Below are 15,209 nucleotides of genomic sequence, written 5' to 3'. Positions count from 1 at the left end.
ATTAAATCTAAATTGCATACTTATGAACGACGGGTTTGCCAATAAAAGTGGCTAAGGCTCTTAACTACTGCATTGCTTCTGGGTTCCCCTAATTTGAGGTGTGCAGGGTGAAAGTTTGACCTATTCGCATTATTGCCAGCTTGTGTGCCCTCCTTGCCAGCCTGCATGTCCCGTCTTTATTAAATAGAATTAAGAGTATCTGAGCCGGTCAACAGATATAAAAGGAAAATAAAGTAAGAAAAATGGTGACAAAACAGCTCTTTGGGCAAGGAAGGAGGGAGCCAGCGGGGAGGAAGCTGAAGCAAAGAGGGAACAAAGGCAGAGAAAATACAAATTAGGACATTGAAAACAATCATCTACRTTAAAAGAAGCAGAGGATGGGGACTGGCCGCCTGAAGGATGCAGAGGGATGCAACTAATGGGTTGCAGAACTTTTTTTCTTTTAAGTCATCATTGCAAGTCCAGTCAAGGCCAGTTGCTGTTACCATCTGGTGACAGCCTGGTGGCTTTTCAGCAAAGTGAGCTGGTGATCTCAGTCCGTGTGATGCTGGCACAGCTGTTGGCATGGACAGCCCAGTTCTGGAGATCGGGACAGAAGCACGCTGTTTGTTGGTTGTTGTGCAGTATCAGTTCACAGATAATAATTATATATATAAAAAAATAGTGCCTTTCAATTTTTTGTGATGTGTGACCCTCTAAATTTTTTTTCCAGAGGCAGTGCRGGACCCCCTATAGAAATGTTGCTCAGATGAACAGCCTTACGGTATGTGTGAACTTGCTTTTCTCAGTCATGTTTGCCAGACTTCTAAGGCAGGCTGAAAAACCCCAATATAGGAGGTTTTCCTTTCTAAGGATAATCAATTTATATCTCAACAAAAAGACCTCATTGAGTTATCTTATCATTTGCTGTACTTCTTTTTTTTTAGTTTCAAAAAAAAAAAAAAAAAGAATTCTGGAGCCTTTCGCCTGGAAATGATGCCCTGTTTTTGCCAGAAGGGAGGAAAGGCTCAGAAGAATGGTGTAAGGGTGCTCTTCTGAGGGACACCACTTCAGCATAACCAGTTAGTGAACTGGAGAGCCTTTCCACAGGCCAGTGGAGGGGGGTAACAGACCAACGGCCTTAGTGCCTCATGGGGTGCAGCCTTGCCATCCTCTAGGTGTTTAAGGACCAAGAAAAGATCTCTACGAGTGTCTGACCCTGTCAAAGCACTAGGGGAGGAATTAATGGGGACAGGGGCCATTGGACAATGCCATAGGGACAATAAGACAATGAAGGTGATGTATGTTGGAGTTTAAGGTGATGTATCTTGGCGATAGCTAAAGTAGCCTGAGCTGTTGCAGACTTTCCCATGGGCTCGGTATGGAAATGGAGTCAGGCTTTGTACGTTGACAGTACGTGGAGCACTCTTTGGCTTGGATTCTCCATGCACTGAGAATGGGTTTGTGCCAGGTTATCTCCATTGACTCTAATGGATTTTCTCCAATTCACAGTGCAGTTTAAATCAGATGCAGGACTTCTTTTCTTCTCTTTCCATTTCATGAATCTCTTTCAAAACCTTCTGTACCAGATGTTACAACGGTAAACAAATCATCCTGGCAAACTGAAGTATCTTCTCATATGTTAATGTCTGTGTCACAGTAGGCGAGGTCCTAGCATCAGTGCCTCTATCTGCCTCTGGATCTTCTGCTCATAAAACATTAGTTATACAACGTTTTTTTTTGGCAGATGGGTATCTTCCATGAAGAAGCCCTTTCCATTCCAATACAACAGTGCTTTTATATGGACTGTTTCAGTCTGTGTTGCGCAACCCTTTTGCACAATGATTCATTTTGCTGTCTTGCTTCTTGATATGCTGAATCATTGGATGACATTTTGCCAGCTTTTCTGTATGCCAACAAAAACTTGCTCATGTTTCAAAGATAGAGAACGCTGCAGAAATCGCTGCAGCACAGTGAACCTCAACGTTTGTCTGAGAGAAGTTCTCAGCAGGCTTTAAACTCCTCCACATGGGTGGGGAAGTTATCTTTCGGCTCCCGCTCGCTTTGGATGGTTGTAGGAAATTGCACATGGGTTCCACTTGTCATTAGAAAGCTGCAGAAGGCCCAGGAGGCTCCTGCTCCCTCTAAACTGATGGCAACCAACTATTTTTGCACTGTGTCACCTTAACCAAGAGAAAATAAATCGATCCATCTATCCATAAAGCACAACCTGCATTTGAAGACTTCACCTAGCAGAAACAGGGAACTGTGGAAAAGACTCAAAGAGTATCTGTGCTGCCATGTTGGGGGGCTGCACTGGGAGCTGTGCATCAGTACAGACTTCTCCCAGTGTTCCTCCATGACCCCGGGGTGCTCTGGTTATTGTGTAGAGCTGCTTATTTTTCATGACTCAGGGGCCTGGTAATGATTTCTAACTTCTGTTTTAAAAATGAATTTACTTTTTGTCAGTCCTCTGCAGTATTGGCTCCTTGCAGTGGCAAATGACACTTGGCCATTCTGGGATTCTTTCTGATTTCTTTTTGTTAAGAGTTTTTAATTGTAAATATTTATCTGCTCACAAATACCTCCGAATTAACTGAGTGTATTCACAACTGTTCTGAGAAGAGGGACAAGATTTTGACCTGAGAGGAGTACATTACACTGCTTGAATACAAGCTTTTTAAGGAAATACTGTTGTATTTTTCAAATGTGTTCTTTGAATACTTTGTTGTATTTCCCAATGCACTTCAGTTACAAAGCACAGCGTAGTGGTATGTACGTTATGTACTTTGTGGTAAACATTTGAATGGCCTTTTTTTTTCCTACAAGGAGATTAACCCTGAATCCCAAGGGAAAATTCTAGGTTTTCACATTGAAGGAGACATCCTCAAAGATCTTAAGGGACGTTTGTTCATTTGATTTTTAAGTGTAATTATCACACTCATTGCATAGACAAAAGTATCCAGTGTTTTTGATGTCGTTACCTGACTGGGACTTTTATGAGACAGGCAGTTCTAATGACTGTTTTTTCCTCCTGTGCTTACTGCACGCACAAATTCAATGAGAATCTGTCCATCTGCAGTTAGGCTTTGATGTGAAATATAATAAATATCAGATTTTAAAGAGCAGCATGTACATATTTGTCTGACATGTATATGTATAGACAAGGTCAAGGAATTTACTGTAAGTGCTTTTATTCAGGGTCCGGCGTACGTGAAACGTTCTTCATATGGAAGCTGTAATTACCATAACATTTATATCTGTGCTTTGATATTGCCTTTATATATGTCTGTCAGTTCCCTGAGACAGTTCGCTGTCTCAGCCTTAGTTAAGAGTCCTGCATTATTTTGCAATGCAATGCAATGCAATTCTGCAGCGTATTTATTTGTTTACGTCTTCATTCCTCGTGCTGCCAGCTGCATGTCACCTTCTTGTCTCGCCACCTACTCTCATGACCAAATGATTTTGCAGGGCTGCCCTGTCAAAGAAGTGGGTCAAACAAGTTGCAAGAACTGCAGATTGGTTGGATGGGGATCCACCTAGCAACACCACCACACTAATGCTGGATTGGGAAATTTGCCCTACAGGAGTTTGTCTTGATTAAAGGCTTCAGCCTGTCTTTGCAACACAAACACAGGAGCCCCCATGCTGCTCGCTGAAATTTACAGCGTATTTTCTTTTTACTCAAGCATATTGAAGCAGAACAGAAGAAAGGATCAAAGGTACCGTAATGTTTCTATAAACAAGTACTACTTAGCTTGTTTTTTTTTTAATCTTGGGTTTATTTTTTTCCAAACAAATCTTCTAGGCACATTAGGCTCAGATTTCTTTTTATTGCCAAATCACCAGCTGGCAACAAAATCACATATGTCTGTGTAAATAAAGTAGATGAGAAGCTGAACAGGAGATTGGGAGATGATTCAAGGAGTTATATTGGCTACTACACCTTAAAAATCGACTGCTTTATCTGTCTATTCAGCAATGTCCTATACAGACCCCTTTTCAGCACAAAGTACGAAATAACCCCAAGCTGAGATTTTAGTCTGTGGTTTTCCTCCCTTCTAGTGAATTTACAGGAAAACAGATAATTCTCTGGGACTATAACCCAGAACTTCATTTTTTGTTGGCTCATCAAGTGATGAGTAATCCACTCCCTGTTACTCAAATATAGGTGTAACTCTTATGATGACTGATATTATTATGAGGCATTTTCACTTTGAGGGGCAGATCATCCTTCTTTTGAAGGTAATGCAATTTTGCAATTGGCTTGAGGGCTCTATTACTGTCTTTTTGCTATGTTTGGATTCACTTGGCAATGAAACCTCAAAATTGATTAATTTATCTTTAAGGTGAATGTTGCTATTCCTTCTCCATTTTTAGACTGAAATGGCACAGTCACCTCACATTTCTTCATGCCACCCAGTAATTTGCAGGAAAAAAAAAAAAGTTAAAAGGAGCCTGTCCATTTTTATTTGATGAAAGTATCAAAAGGTAAGTAATCATCTTCCTACATCTAAAATCAGGTGAACAAAAGCATCTCTTCGGACCTGGGTGATTATGAGACGGAGATTTCCCCAAGCAGTTATGCAAAATGGGTTCCTTTTGACTGTGCTTATACTCCTTTTAGGTCCCTGTTGAAAGAAAGTTTTGYGTAAGTGTTGAAGAAAAGGACATGTAGTTATATTTGTCTGTTTGAATATCTCTAATCCAGGYGAGATGTTGCTAAGGAGAACAGAGTGACGGGATTCCCTTTGTCAGAGCAGTGGCACAGGAACCTTGTAACAGCTAGTCAGGATCTGCTTGCGGGGGCAATTTTGCCCTCAGTCAATCAACTCTACAAGAGCTTAATTAATGAGTGGGGAATGAGCTCCATTATCTGTGAGGTGGAGGACAGAAATGAAAGGGGTTAAGCATAAACAGGCTTTGTTCCTTGCTAAAACTTTTTAATCCTTGCCTTCTCCCTAACATCCTCTTCTTGGGAGATTTCAGTCCCAACTGGCTTCTTCAGGCTCTCGTCCCTACCACAAGATGTGTTTTTCTCTCCAGGGACRTAGTTCTTTTGTTTCCTCCTGGCGTTTCCCTTTAGTCCCTTGGCTGTAGTGTGAGGGTGAGGTGCTTCAGTTTGGGAAATGCCAGTGCGTGCTCACCAGCTGCATTTTTCCCAGATCGGACAGAATAGAGAATACTTTCTGCCCCACTCCAAATCATCTGCATAGAAAGATAAACTGGGAGTTAACAAGGGTCAGGTTTATGACAGGGAAAGACGACTGCTAATGACCATTATCTATGCCACAGGTTTAACTTCATTACTTTCGCATTAAGTTCTTAATGCCCAAAGCAATAAGCAAACTGAGTCCTGTTGAACTGTAGTAACCTAATCTTCTCTCCAAATGAAATAGAGGGGAAAGCAGAGCCGTTTGACATGGCTTTTTCTTCATCTTTTCTTTTCTCATCCTCCATTCACATATTAGGCATGATGTGAGTTTCCCTCCCTTCTCACAACCTTTTTCTTTTCTTCTTTCCTTCCTTCCTGAATTTTGCTGGCTGTCCAAAGCTGTATTTGATGCAGGGTTTACTCTGATCGAGATGGATTTAGGTTTCCCATAGGCGTGAGGCCAGGATTTGTCACTTGGAAAAGTCTATCATTATAATTTTTTAAGGTAAAAACCTGCGCAAACTACGTCCATAATCAAAAGCTCGTGCATTTCAGAGATAAGTCAAAGAGACACCAAAATTGAGCTAGTCATGGCATTGTGGGTCCCAATAAGTCAGAGCTCAMATCTAGAGGAACATATTTACTAGATGTTTTGAAATGTGATTACACTTTTGCAAGGAGAGTGGAAGATGATCTTGGGCAATTCTGCCTGAATGTGAGTTGAAGGCATACGCCAGCCTTGATCCCAACCATACGTTCCTTTTCTGTGCATTTTCTAGTTAAACCCCCTGCTGACATTTATGACCCTGAACTTGCATCACTACATGTGTAAACAGTTCAGGTTTAGTGAGCAATGAGCAAGCACCAGCACAGAATTAATTGTAATTCATGATTTCGAATGAGATCAGCATTCCTGTTGTTTCAGCTCTTTTCCTTCTCACCCCCAACTTTATCAACCAAAAAATAATGAAATATCCTCTTCTGGTGTGACCTTGAGACTTTGTTCTGTATGAGGAGAAGGAAGAGTCATAGAGTCAGAAGAGGGAGCACAAACGGATTTCCAAATAGCTGCAGTTCCTGGACCAAAATCCTCAGCTTTTGACAAAGGATGAAATCAACAGTGCATCGTTTTTTGGGTTCCCCAACAGAACTAGAGGGAAAGAACCAGTGTTGGCTGGTAACTGATGTCCAATGGGGAAGAAATACAATACTGCTTAAGAAGAAGGATCCCAAAGTGATAGGTGCCTTAGAAAAATGATAGATTAGATAGGTATAAGAAAATAATATAAACTATGGAGAGTTAAGCAATGAAAGTGAAAACGTATGAAAAAAMCCTATCAGCAATGCAATGTAATATATTACCATAATCCAATATTATATGGTAACCTCCATATGAGAACCTTGCACTCTGAGTAATAAGTGCCGAAGGCTGAACATTTATCTTATGACCTGTTCCCTGTTCAGAATGATCAGGGTTACCAGATATTCAGGATGCTGAGAAAATTGTCCCTCTGTAATAATGTTTCCCTGCCATGCAGGACAAAGGGTTTTAGTTTCCTTGCCCTTCTCTGCCTTGGAAGGGATATAGCAATGTTTATTTTCAGTAGCCAGGAAAGTGTGGCTGGAGTCTGGTCCATGAGTGTTGCAGCAAGGCTTGATATATCAGTCTGACAGCCATCAGCTGTTTTAACCAGCGCTATCTTCTCTCTACAGACATGTCTGCTGTCTAACTGCTTGGCTTGGCACTAAGGCCACCCTTGCCACTTGTATTGGTCTCAGATTCTTCTTCAAATTGCCAGCACCTTCAGGACTTTTCTCCCAAATGAGGTATTTCTTGTATTTTGAAATAAGGGGGTCAAGTGAACTGCAGGGCATATCAATTCATGCTGCTGGGAATGCCACAGATAGGAAGGAGTGAATGGTGGATCCCACCTCAAGTAYGTGTACATGCCAGCAAATTAAATGGTCCTTATTGGATCCTTAGTACTGACTTAAGAGAAGGATCAGCAAAGTGTTTGAGAAATTGGAAATCCAGAAAATCTGCTGTTACAGGATACTGAGCTCATCCTGTGAAGAACTGAGCTTTGCCTCCCTTCCGTGGGAGGGAAGGGAGTGTATTTTATCCCTGTGCTGGGCTCTTTAAGACTTGCTAACCCTAAAATTCATATGTCTTCAACTTTGATAAGTTTCTGGCCTTTCCCACCTCTTACTTTCTTGGAGCTCTCTCCCATCAGTGAAGAGATTTTTGGTGGTGTTCAGCTTGCCTGGGAATCTCAGAGATCCCAAACGGAAAAGCTTCCACTCTGGTAAAATAACCTACCTCTTCTGTAAAGGAATTCAGAAGAGGTGCAACCTTTCTACATTCAGATTGCAGCCTCCTTTCAGGCACTGGAGAGAGCTTCAGTGGATGCTGAGTTGGGTACTTAGCCATCAATGCCTCCTGTTGATCAAACAAGCTGCCACAGTTCTGAAGTTCAGGGTGAAGAGGGCTTAGGAAGAAGCAACACTATTTTCTAGGAGCCCTGAGGAGACCAAGGGCCCCTGCGCAGTGAACTATGTCTGATGTAACACAGCCTGCAAAATTAAATTTTGTTCAGCTTAAGCATTTAATCACTGCAGATGTTCAGGAGATACTCTGTGAAACATCACCTACTGGGACCCTTTGGACAGATGCTGTTTGCTTTGACGCTCCATCTGTCACTTAGGAATAATCACTGAAGCTTTAACTAGCATAACCCTGCAGGGCTGGCATCAAGGCATGGCATGTAAGAGGTTAAAAATAAGATCAAGGTCAGTGCATGCCATGCATGCTGGAAGGTCAGTGAGTGACRATAACCAATTCTTGCTCTCCGTGCTTTTCAGCAGAGCACTGTATGTATCATTACCAAAAGGTTTTTGTTTTGCTTTTCAGAAGATCTTCTAATACCAATGATATTGGCCCCATAGATTGTTAGAGCCCTTACATTCAGAGTGTATTTTGCAGAGGAGCAAGGTACGGCAGCCAGTAATGGATATGGCTTAAACTGAAGGAAAAACTTAGTCATTTCATACCAGCAAACAGAACTATGTAGTTTTAATATGGGAATGGGACTCCACTGGGATCTAGCAAAAGGCAACATAGTTGTTTAATTGGGCTCAGAGAGGTGTAGTGCCTTTGAAAGGCATTTTCTTTTTATTTTGCCAGACTTCAGGARTCTGACCATATATCTCAGGAAGAGAAAGCATGGAGACAAAGAACTAGTCCGGTAAATATTTTATAGCATGTTTGTAAACCCTGATGAGTCCAGACCATTCCAGGCCCTACTATGTCTGAATTGTGTGTCCACACCAAGGCTCCCTGCCAACAGCTCTTGTTGCTGGTGGCAGACTGTAGTTCCCCTTCACTGGTGTTCCCAACCCTGTTAGTACCAAGGATTATAAAACCAAAAGGTACAACAGTGCACTCCATTTTGATCCATTKTATAAAATTTAATTCTGTATAAATCTAATATCAGATACCTCCCAGAAGTCTGATCATCAGCTATTGCCTTTATTAGCTCCGTTTCTAATCTAAGAAGAGAAACCAAATTGGTCTGGTAGGCTGTAGTTTCTGTAAACTTTTGTTGACTGTGGGTAGGTTTGTCCATTTCCATRTTTTGAGTTTTCCTTCTGTTCATTTGTTTTCATCAGGCTCAGTATCAGAGTAATGTATCATTCTGTTCATTGTYTTAAGACATTGGCATCATCAGGTTTGTTTTCTGGAATCTGTCTTGTTCTAAGATATACTGAAAACATTTGTTTCCATGTTTGGAAGCTCTTAGATGGGAATTGCTTATGCATGTTGTCTTGAAAATGTCTTGCTCTGGTAGTATTTTGCAGTTCAGCATCAGCTCTGAGCACAGATCCCATTGTTAAGATTCCTAATAGACTTTAGATTTACTGTGTTTTATGCATTGTTCTACTGGCTGAATAATTTTCCTTGCTCTTATTAGGCTTCTGCAATTTAATAGTGTGGATTAGTTATTTGACCAGTACCATCTCGGGATACTCCTGTCAGTGAGGCTTTTTTCTTTCAACTGATTTGCCTATAAYAGTTTCACAAAGGTGAAAACTGACCTTTTCAAGGAACCAAATATATAGCATTACTAGTCTGAACTTTTATTTTGTTGCCTGCAACAAGTGTGATGGACTCTTAAGTAACTGTACTTACATTATCACTGTCAGTTGTGTGATCAGTTCCTCTGTTTGTCAAGGGTAAGTTAGAGGGATTTCCCCAAGATGGTGTCTTCTCCCCCAGCTTAATGGGTTATAGCCAAAATATTTATTAATTTTAAGGGGAGTGATAGGATGTATTAGTGGAGTAAAACTGCTAGTATGCATCTCTCATATGGGACACCCTGAGGCAAATAGATTATCTTTTCATCCTACACCTCACAACCAACCAGTTTTTTACATCAGTTATCCTGCTTTCTAGCATGATTGTAGGAGATGTCAACTAATATGCTGTTTTGTTGTTTTATCAGGGTCATCAAGAAGGAAGCATTCCAGATAGCTTTTTTCTGAGTTGTTAGTGACTTGGGAATAGGTAATACCATCTTTTTCACACCTCCTTTTCTTCCAAGACCTGGGCCATACCAAAATAGATGACAACCATTGATTTAAACATTCAGTCGTGGAAATCATTGTACCAGCTTCAGTAATGCCAGCTAGGTCATATTAGTGCTCATAAATGACTAATTCTATTTCCTCTTTTTTATTACCCAGGTTCTTGTCTTTGGTGTGTAGCTAATTAAATAATTTCTTCTTCTTATCCTCCCTTTGTGTTCGATGCCTTCCTGAATTCCTTAGTCGCCAGTGGAATTCCACCAAGGGCAGGGTTTGTCTGATCCTGCTGATGGTTGGGTGTCTCCTCACCTCCCTGGGGTCCCTCCAAGTGAGAGCTGAGCACGCCAGCACAAGAAGTTGCTGCCTTCTCTGCCATGCCTGACTTGTGTCTAGACTGAGAGCTGAGAGCATGGAGGTTAAAGGCTCCCTTGTGGCTTTTTGTTTGTCCTATAACATACACTCCTTTCTCTGTCTCTTCTCCGTCCTTCTGAATCAGCAGATCACTGTGCTTTGCCTTTTTCTGGTCCCTACCCTCTACTGAAAGATGTCTGAATTCAAGGAATGTGCCTTGCATCAGGAGATCAGTAAGGTTTGTTCAGTGTCTTTTCTAGAGCACCTTTTTTCTGATACCATGACTTACACCTCACTTTCTGGTTTGTATTACTGCTTCCCCTTCACATATACTTTGTTTCCTCCTTCATTTCAGGGAGAATGTTTTTTCCTATTAAGTGATTCCTCATCCCAGGATTTAAATAGATTGTCAATTTTTCTTTTTTACCAACACTAAGTTCTCACAAAATAACAGAAAACCAGGCCTTATACACTGTCAAACTGACACACTCTCACAGTGTGATGACCCTCTTTCTGTCACCTGCCACATTTTTCATGTTCAACCTACAGCTGTGAAAGTGTTTTTTCTTCCTCTCTTCCAACAACAAAGTCCAAAGAACACTCATTGGTTTGATGCCTGCCTCAAWTTGCAGAACATCCTTGGACAGAAATAACATTGAGAGAAGAGTCTTCTTGAAAGCAGTAGGAGCCTTTCATTGCCAGCTCCTCCAGTGGGGCCGAGCTAGTAACAGCCATGCTGTAAACTTCATTTAATTTGCATGGGCCTGTTCCAGAGCCTTCTTATTGACTTCAGGGGGCATTGGATCAGGCTGTATGTTAGCTACGGCAGTGCTTTATGACTCAGCATCACTACTTTGGAACGGTCTCTGTCAGATCGGTCAAATTTTCCATTGAAACGTTCTGTGAGGAGAATGAGAAATGTTGTTCAGCTAGCTGCCTGCTAAGAAAAATGTCTGATTTTTCACCCTCCCCCCCAAAGAAATTTTCCCTCCACCAGTAGAAACTTCTGGGTTCCAGGAGGGACACTCTGAATGTCTTAGAACTGAAAATACCTGCTGAAAACTGAATTTTTAACAGCCAGCCCTGCTTATTATGTTTGAGTGTTCTTTATAGCCCTTTCATCCACTTCCATGATGGTACCTGAAATGAGAGGAAAGAGATTTTTTAGAAGTAAAATTTGCAGACCACATTTCCAGTTAATCTTCCATGATAGCAGTTGCTATTGTATGACTCATTGACCTGTGACTAAATAACTATAATAGTAGAATCATTTTAGCCTAACACCATAAAAATTGAAATTAAACCTATGACTCTATAAAGCAGTATTTGTTACATGCTGAGCATATACTTTATTAGAGAAAAGGAGACTTTGTTTGCATTGCCAAGCTAAAGGATATACTTACCTCTTTCCATGTAAATGATTTCCAAAAGTTGCATTTTCACTTGTGTTTTTTCTGTTTTCTTTTTGAGGGAGAATCAGACCTGAGTTTTGTGATCTGACGTGTGTTTCCTCTTGGTTGTTTTATGTGTGGAAATGATTACAGGAGTGAAGTTGATCTGTCCATATAACACATGTACTGTCACTCTGACTTTGTTCCTTATCTACTCCAGGGTTTTAGTTGCTGATCCGTCCGTTTTGCACTTATGGTATTTCTTCTCAGGATTAATGGGATTATTTCTCTTCATATAGAGTAGCTTGCTGGTCACAGTTGTCTTCCAACCTTCTCCTTTAACAGTTAGGGAAATGTGTAGACCTACAGAAGGACTTCAGCCAGCAGGAGAAAAAGAGTATATATGTGTGAGCACTGGCAGAAGCACACAAGTGCATAGTGAAGTACAAGAAACTGTGAATAGAAATGCGAGAAGTATCCCTTAATATCCATCTGATTATCTTTTACCCTAGTGATGGGGAAAGATAGAAGGGCTGATCTGAGCAAATATAGGTAGAGGTAGGCAGACCCTTACCTTGTGTAAGTGGACAGATCTTCACTGTCTTCATGGGAGCTATGAAAACCCCTACTAGTCTCCCTGGAAACTTAGACTTTCACTTTTGTGATGGAGTTATGGCTGAACAAGGAGAACTTGAGATGGAGTAGGCTGAAGTTACAGAGCACACCATGGCACACAGTGGTGAAGTCAGCACATTCCCTCATCTCAGTACTCAGAAAAAGAAAAGAAGTAAATAATAAATTGTTGGCAGTTTGCAATTTTGCTCGTGTCTGCTCCTCTTGTTGGTTTTCTTCCCCTTTGTTCTAGGAATTCTGTAGTAGTGTTCTGAGGAATAATCAATTAATGCTTAGAAAGCAATTATAATGATTCCCACTTTACACTTGAATAAACAGAACGTAGTTTAGGTGACTGAGTCACAAGCATTTTCTGAGTCTGATAGGGCATGGACAGCAATAAAGAGCCTGGCTCAGCACTTGTGCTCTAATTGCTATTTTGCCAGGAAAGTTGGGGCTGGAGATCAAACAGACAGAAATGAGTTATGAAGCTCYCTGAATGTAAATTGCAGGGCACCGTGTGAAAAAAAACTGAAACCATTCAGTTTATTCTGTAGTGATTTCACAAGTACTACATGGCAAAGGCACGATTTGCTTGAGGTCTCACTGGATGACTGAGAGTTGCACCAAGGAGAGGACCCAGGATGCTAGTGCTGTGCTGTGCGTAACCACAGACATATCCTTCTTCCTTCTTGATACTTGATATTTTAATACATTACAGAGTGCCTTATCATATCAGTCTGTACGTAATCCTTTCTAATGTGTTCAGTCTGAAACGTGGTTAAAGTAAAAATGTCCTTTTCATGTGTGTCATAGCTCATAATCCCTTGCTTGTATAGGAAGAGTCACAACCTCAATTCACACAAGTGGTCTGGTACTATAATCGCTCATTGATGCTATTATAGTTTTCCATATCCACTCTGTGTGGTGTGATAGGAGAGGACATCTTATAAGGGTCACTTTTTCTCTTTTCTCCACCAGCAATGAAGATGTTACAGCAATGCAAAACCAGGTCAGAATGAATTTCCCCCTATTCTGAGGACATGTTGTTGTTGTTTGAAAACTCACAGAGCCCATAGAACTGCAGAAGAACAAGCACAAGCCTTGCTATCCTACTTCATCTCCTATCAGCCAAACGAGCAAGCCAGCTTTTGAGTCCTCCAGGGTCATTTTATTTTTAGGGCTGATGCCTGAAGCAGGAAGAAAACAGCGTGATCTGTAGGTTCTGCTTTGAGCTTCCAGTGCTGGCAGCAAAAAACAACTTATTTTGACATGCAAGCTGAGTTTAACCAATGGAAAAAACCCATATAGGCCAGTAAGTTGCCGTATTTTGAGTGCTGCTGTTCAGAACCACAGTACAGTTCCTTGTCCATCATAGATTTACTTTTGATCTTTTCAGTCTATACTTGACATTCCAGCTGTTTTTCTGTCTCTTTATTTAATTTCAGGCTCTTTCTCTCCATGCTTTTTCAGGTTTTTCATTTTTCCTTGTTTGTCTGAAATCCATCTTGGAGACACTTGTTGCCCTGTTCTCTGATCTGTCTTGAGCCTCTGCCAGCTGCTGCTGCTGCTGCCAGTGGATAAAATGACTGAGTCACCACTTTGTGAATTTTGCATTTGCTTGTGGGGTGGCAGAGCCAAGGCCATCATGAACAAATCAAGCAACCACAACAAAGGCCCAAAACACAAACACTGGGACTTAACCTCAAAGCATATGCTGGAGCCCAATGAGGTGACAGCCAGCCGAATGCATACCAAAGGACCTCAAAGCATTACTCAATCTCAGCCCTCGATTAACCACATCAGAAGGATACACCTCACACAGCCCCAGATCAGGGGAGACGGTGGAGGGGAAAGGTAGTGTGACCAAAGGACCTTTTTCCACCAAAGAGAAAGGTTTAATAGGGGGGGGGGGGGGGGGGGGGGGGGGGGGAGAAAAAAAAATATGCCCAGAATTATTGAACACAGCAAAGCTTCAGTTGAACAAAGCAGCATTAAATGCAAGAGAAGAGAGAAGGTCCAGCTGGTTGGGATGGCTTTGTTCTGCAGTACCTTTGGTGGCTTTGGGCCCAGACAGCTGTTTTGCCTTGCTTCATCCAGGGCAGGCTGGTGGGGCAGCTCGCTTCTCCAGACCAGCTCCCCTAAAGCAGTGGTGGAGAACTGCTCATGAGCAGGACTTCCGCTGGTGGAGCTTTACTCTGTACCTTGTTTTGTGAGGTTGTCCCAGCACTCACTTTTCTCCATGACTGCACCTTGTTGTTTCTCGTGCTTTCTAAAAACCCTGCTTCTTAGCCTGGAAAAAGAGAGTTTCTCTTGTTGACTTCCATACCTGAAAGGCCACAGGGTGTTTGTGCTCTTCACACCTCCATTAGCTGGGGCTGGAGTTTGCCAGCAGATAATGTATTTGCTGTGTGCCAGCAGCATTTAACTGAACACGAGGTTTAGCCGGCGCTTCGATGCCAAAGTCAGTGGAAGTTTTGTTGATTAATTTTGGCTTGATCAGGGTCACTCCCATCCTGCCAGCAGAGGCRTGTGGGCATCTAAAATAACCCAGGTATCGGGGCTCCGCGGCTGCCTTTGGGTTTGGTTGCTTTTGTTGACCAAATGTTTCAGTAGGGCTGGACAGAGGGTAGGTGGAAACGCGCTCATCTGAGCTGCAAGCAGAGAACGGGAGTGTATCCGCGTGTTTAAAATACCCTGGCCTGTTTGGGGGTTAAAATAGCCCTGTAGTAAAAGATTTTCCATTCTTTAGCCCTGATGCGAAGGGGAAGTGGGTTCCCATTTGCATTGTCCCCACAGTGTTTGTGTAATTAATGTACGTGGGGGTCCTCCCCTCCCCCACCCGCCTCCGAGGTAAAAAACGACCTTGTCAAAACTTAGATTGCAAAATCTTAGTTACTAAGCAATGGGGAGGGCCCCACTGGGATGGCATCCCGGCTCCTGAAATGGTATGTATAGTAAAAACTAATAAAACCGGTGTCAGAGGCTCTCAGGCTTCCACGTCCCCTGCTGGGTGACCCCCTGATCCCAATTTATTAGCTGAACCCGGGGAAGCAGGCGAACCGCYCCGGCTCCAGACTGGAGGCTCCGGCAGAGGCCCTGACGCACGCTCCGGAGCCGCGGCTCCAGAGCGGGAG

The 15,209-nt window shown here is 42.1% G+C and overlaps 1 protein-coding gene across 1 annotated transcript in view; it reads left to right on the top strand.

Annotated features, from left to right (window-relative positions):
• The first annotated feature begins 745 nt into the window (after positions 1–745).
• Positions 746–15,209, top strand: part of LOC112971387 — a 118,199-nt gene continuing 103,735 nt past the window's right edge. Inside the window, exon 1 of the mRNA XM_026076773.1 lies at positions 746–763. Within this exon, the coding sequence (XP_025932558.1) occupies positions 749–763 (15 nt within the window). The 5' untranslated portion in view covers positions 746–748. The remainder of the gene's footprint in view (positions 764–15,209) is intronic.

Source organism: Apteryx rowi, unplaced genomic scaffold, assembly GCF_003343035.1.
Source record: "Apteryx rowi isolate R43461 unplaced genomic scaffold, aptRow1 scaffold_44, whole genome shotgun sequence".
NCBI lineage: Eukaryota > Metazoa > Chordata > Aves > Apterygiformes > Apterygidae > Apteryx > Apteryx rowi.
This window is presented reverse-complemented; position numbering and strand designations above follow the sequence as displayed.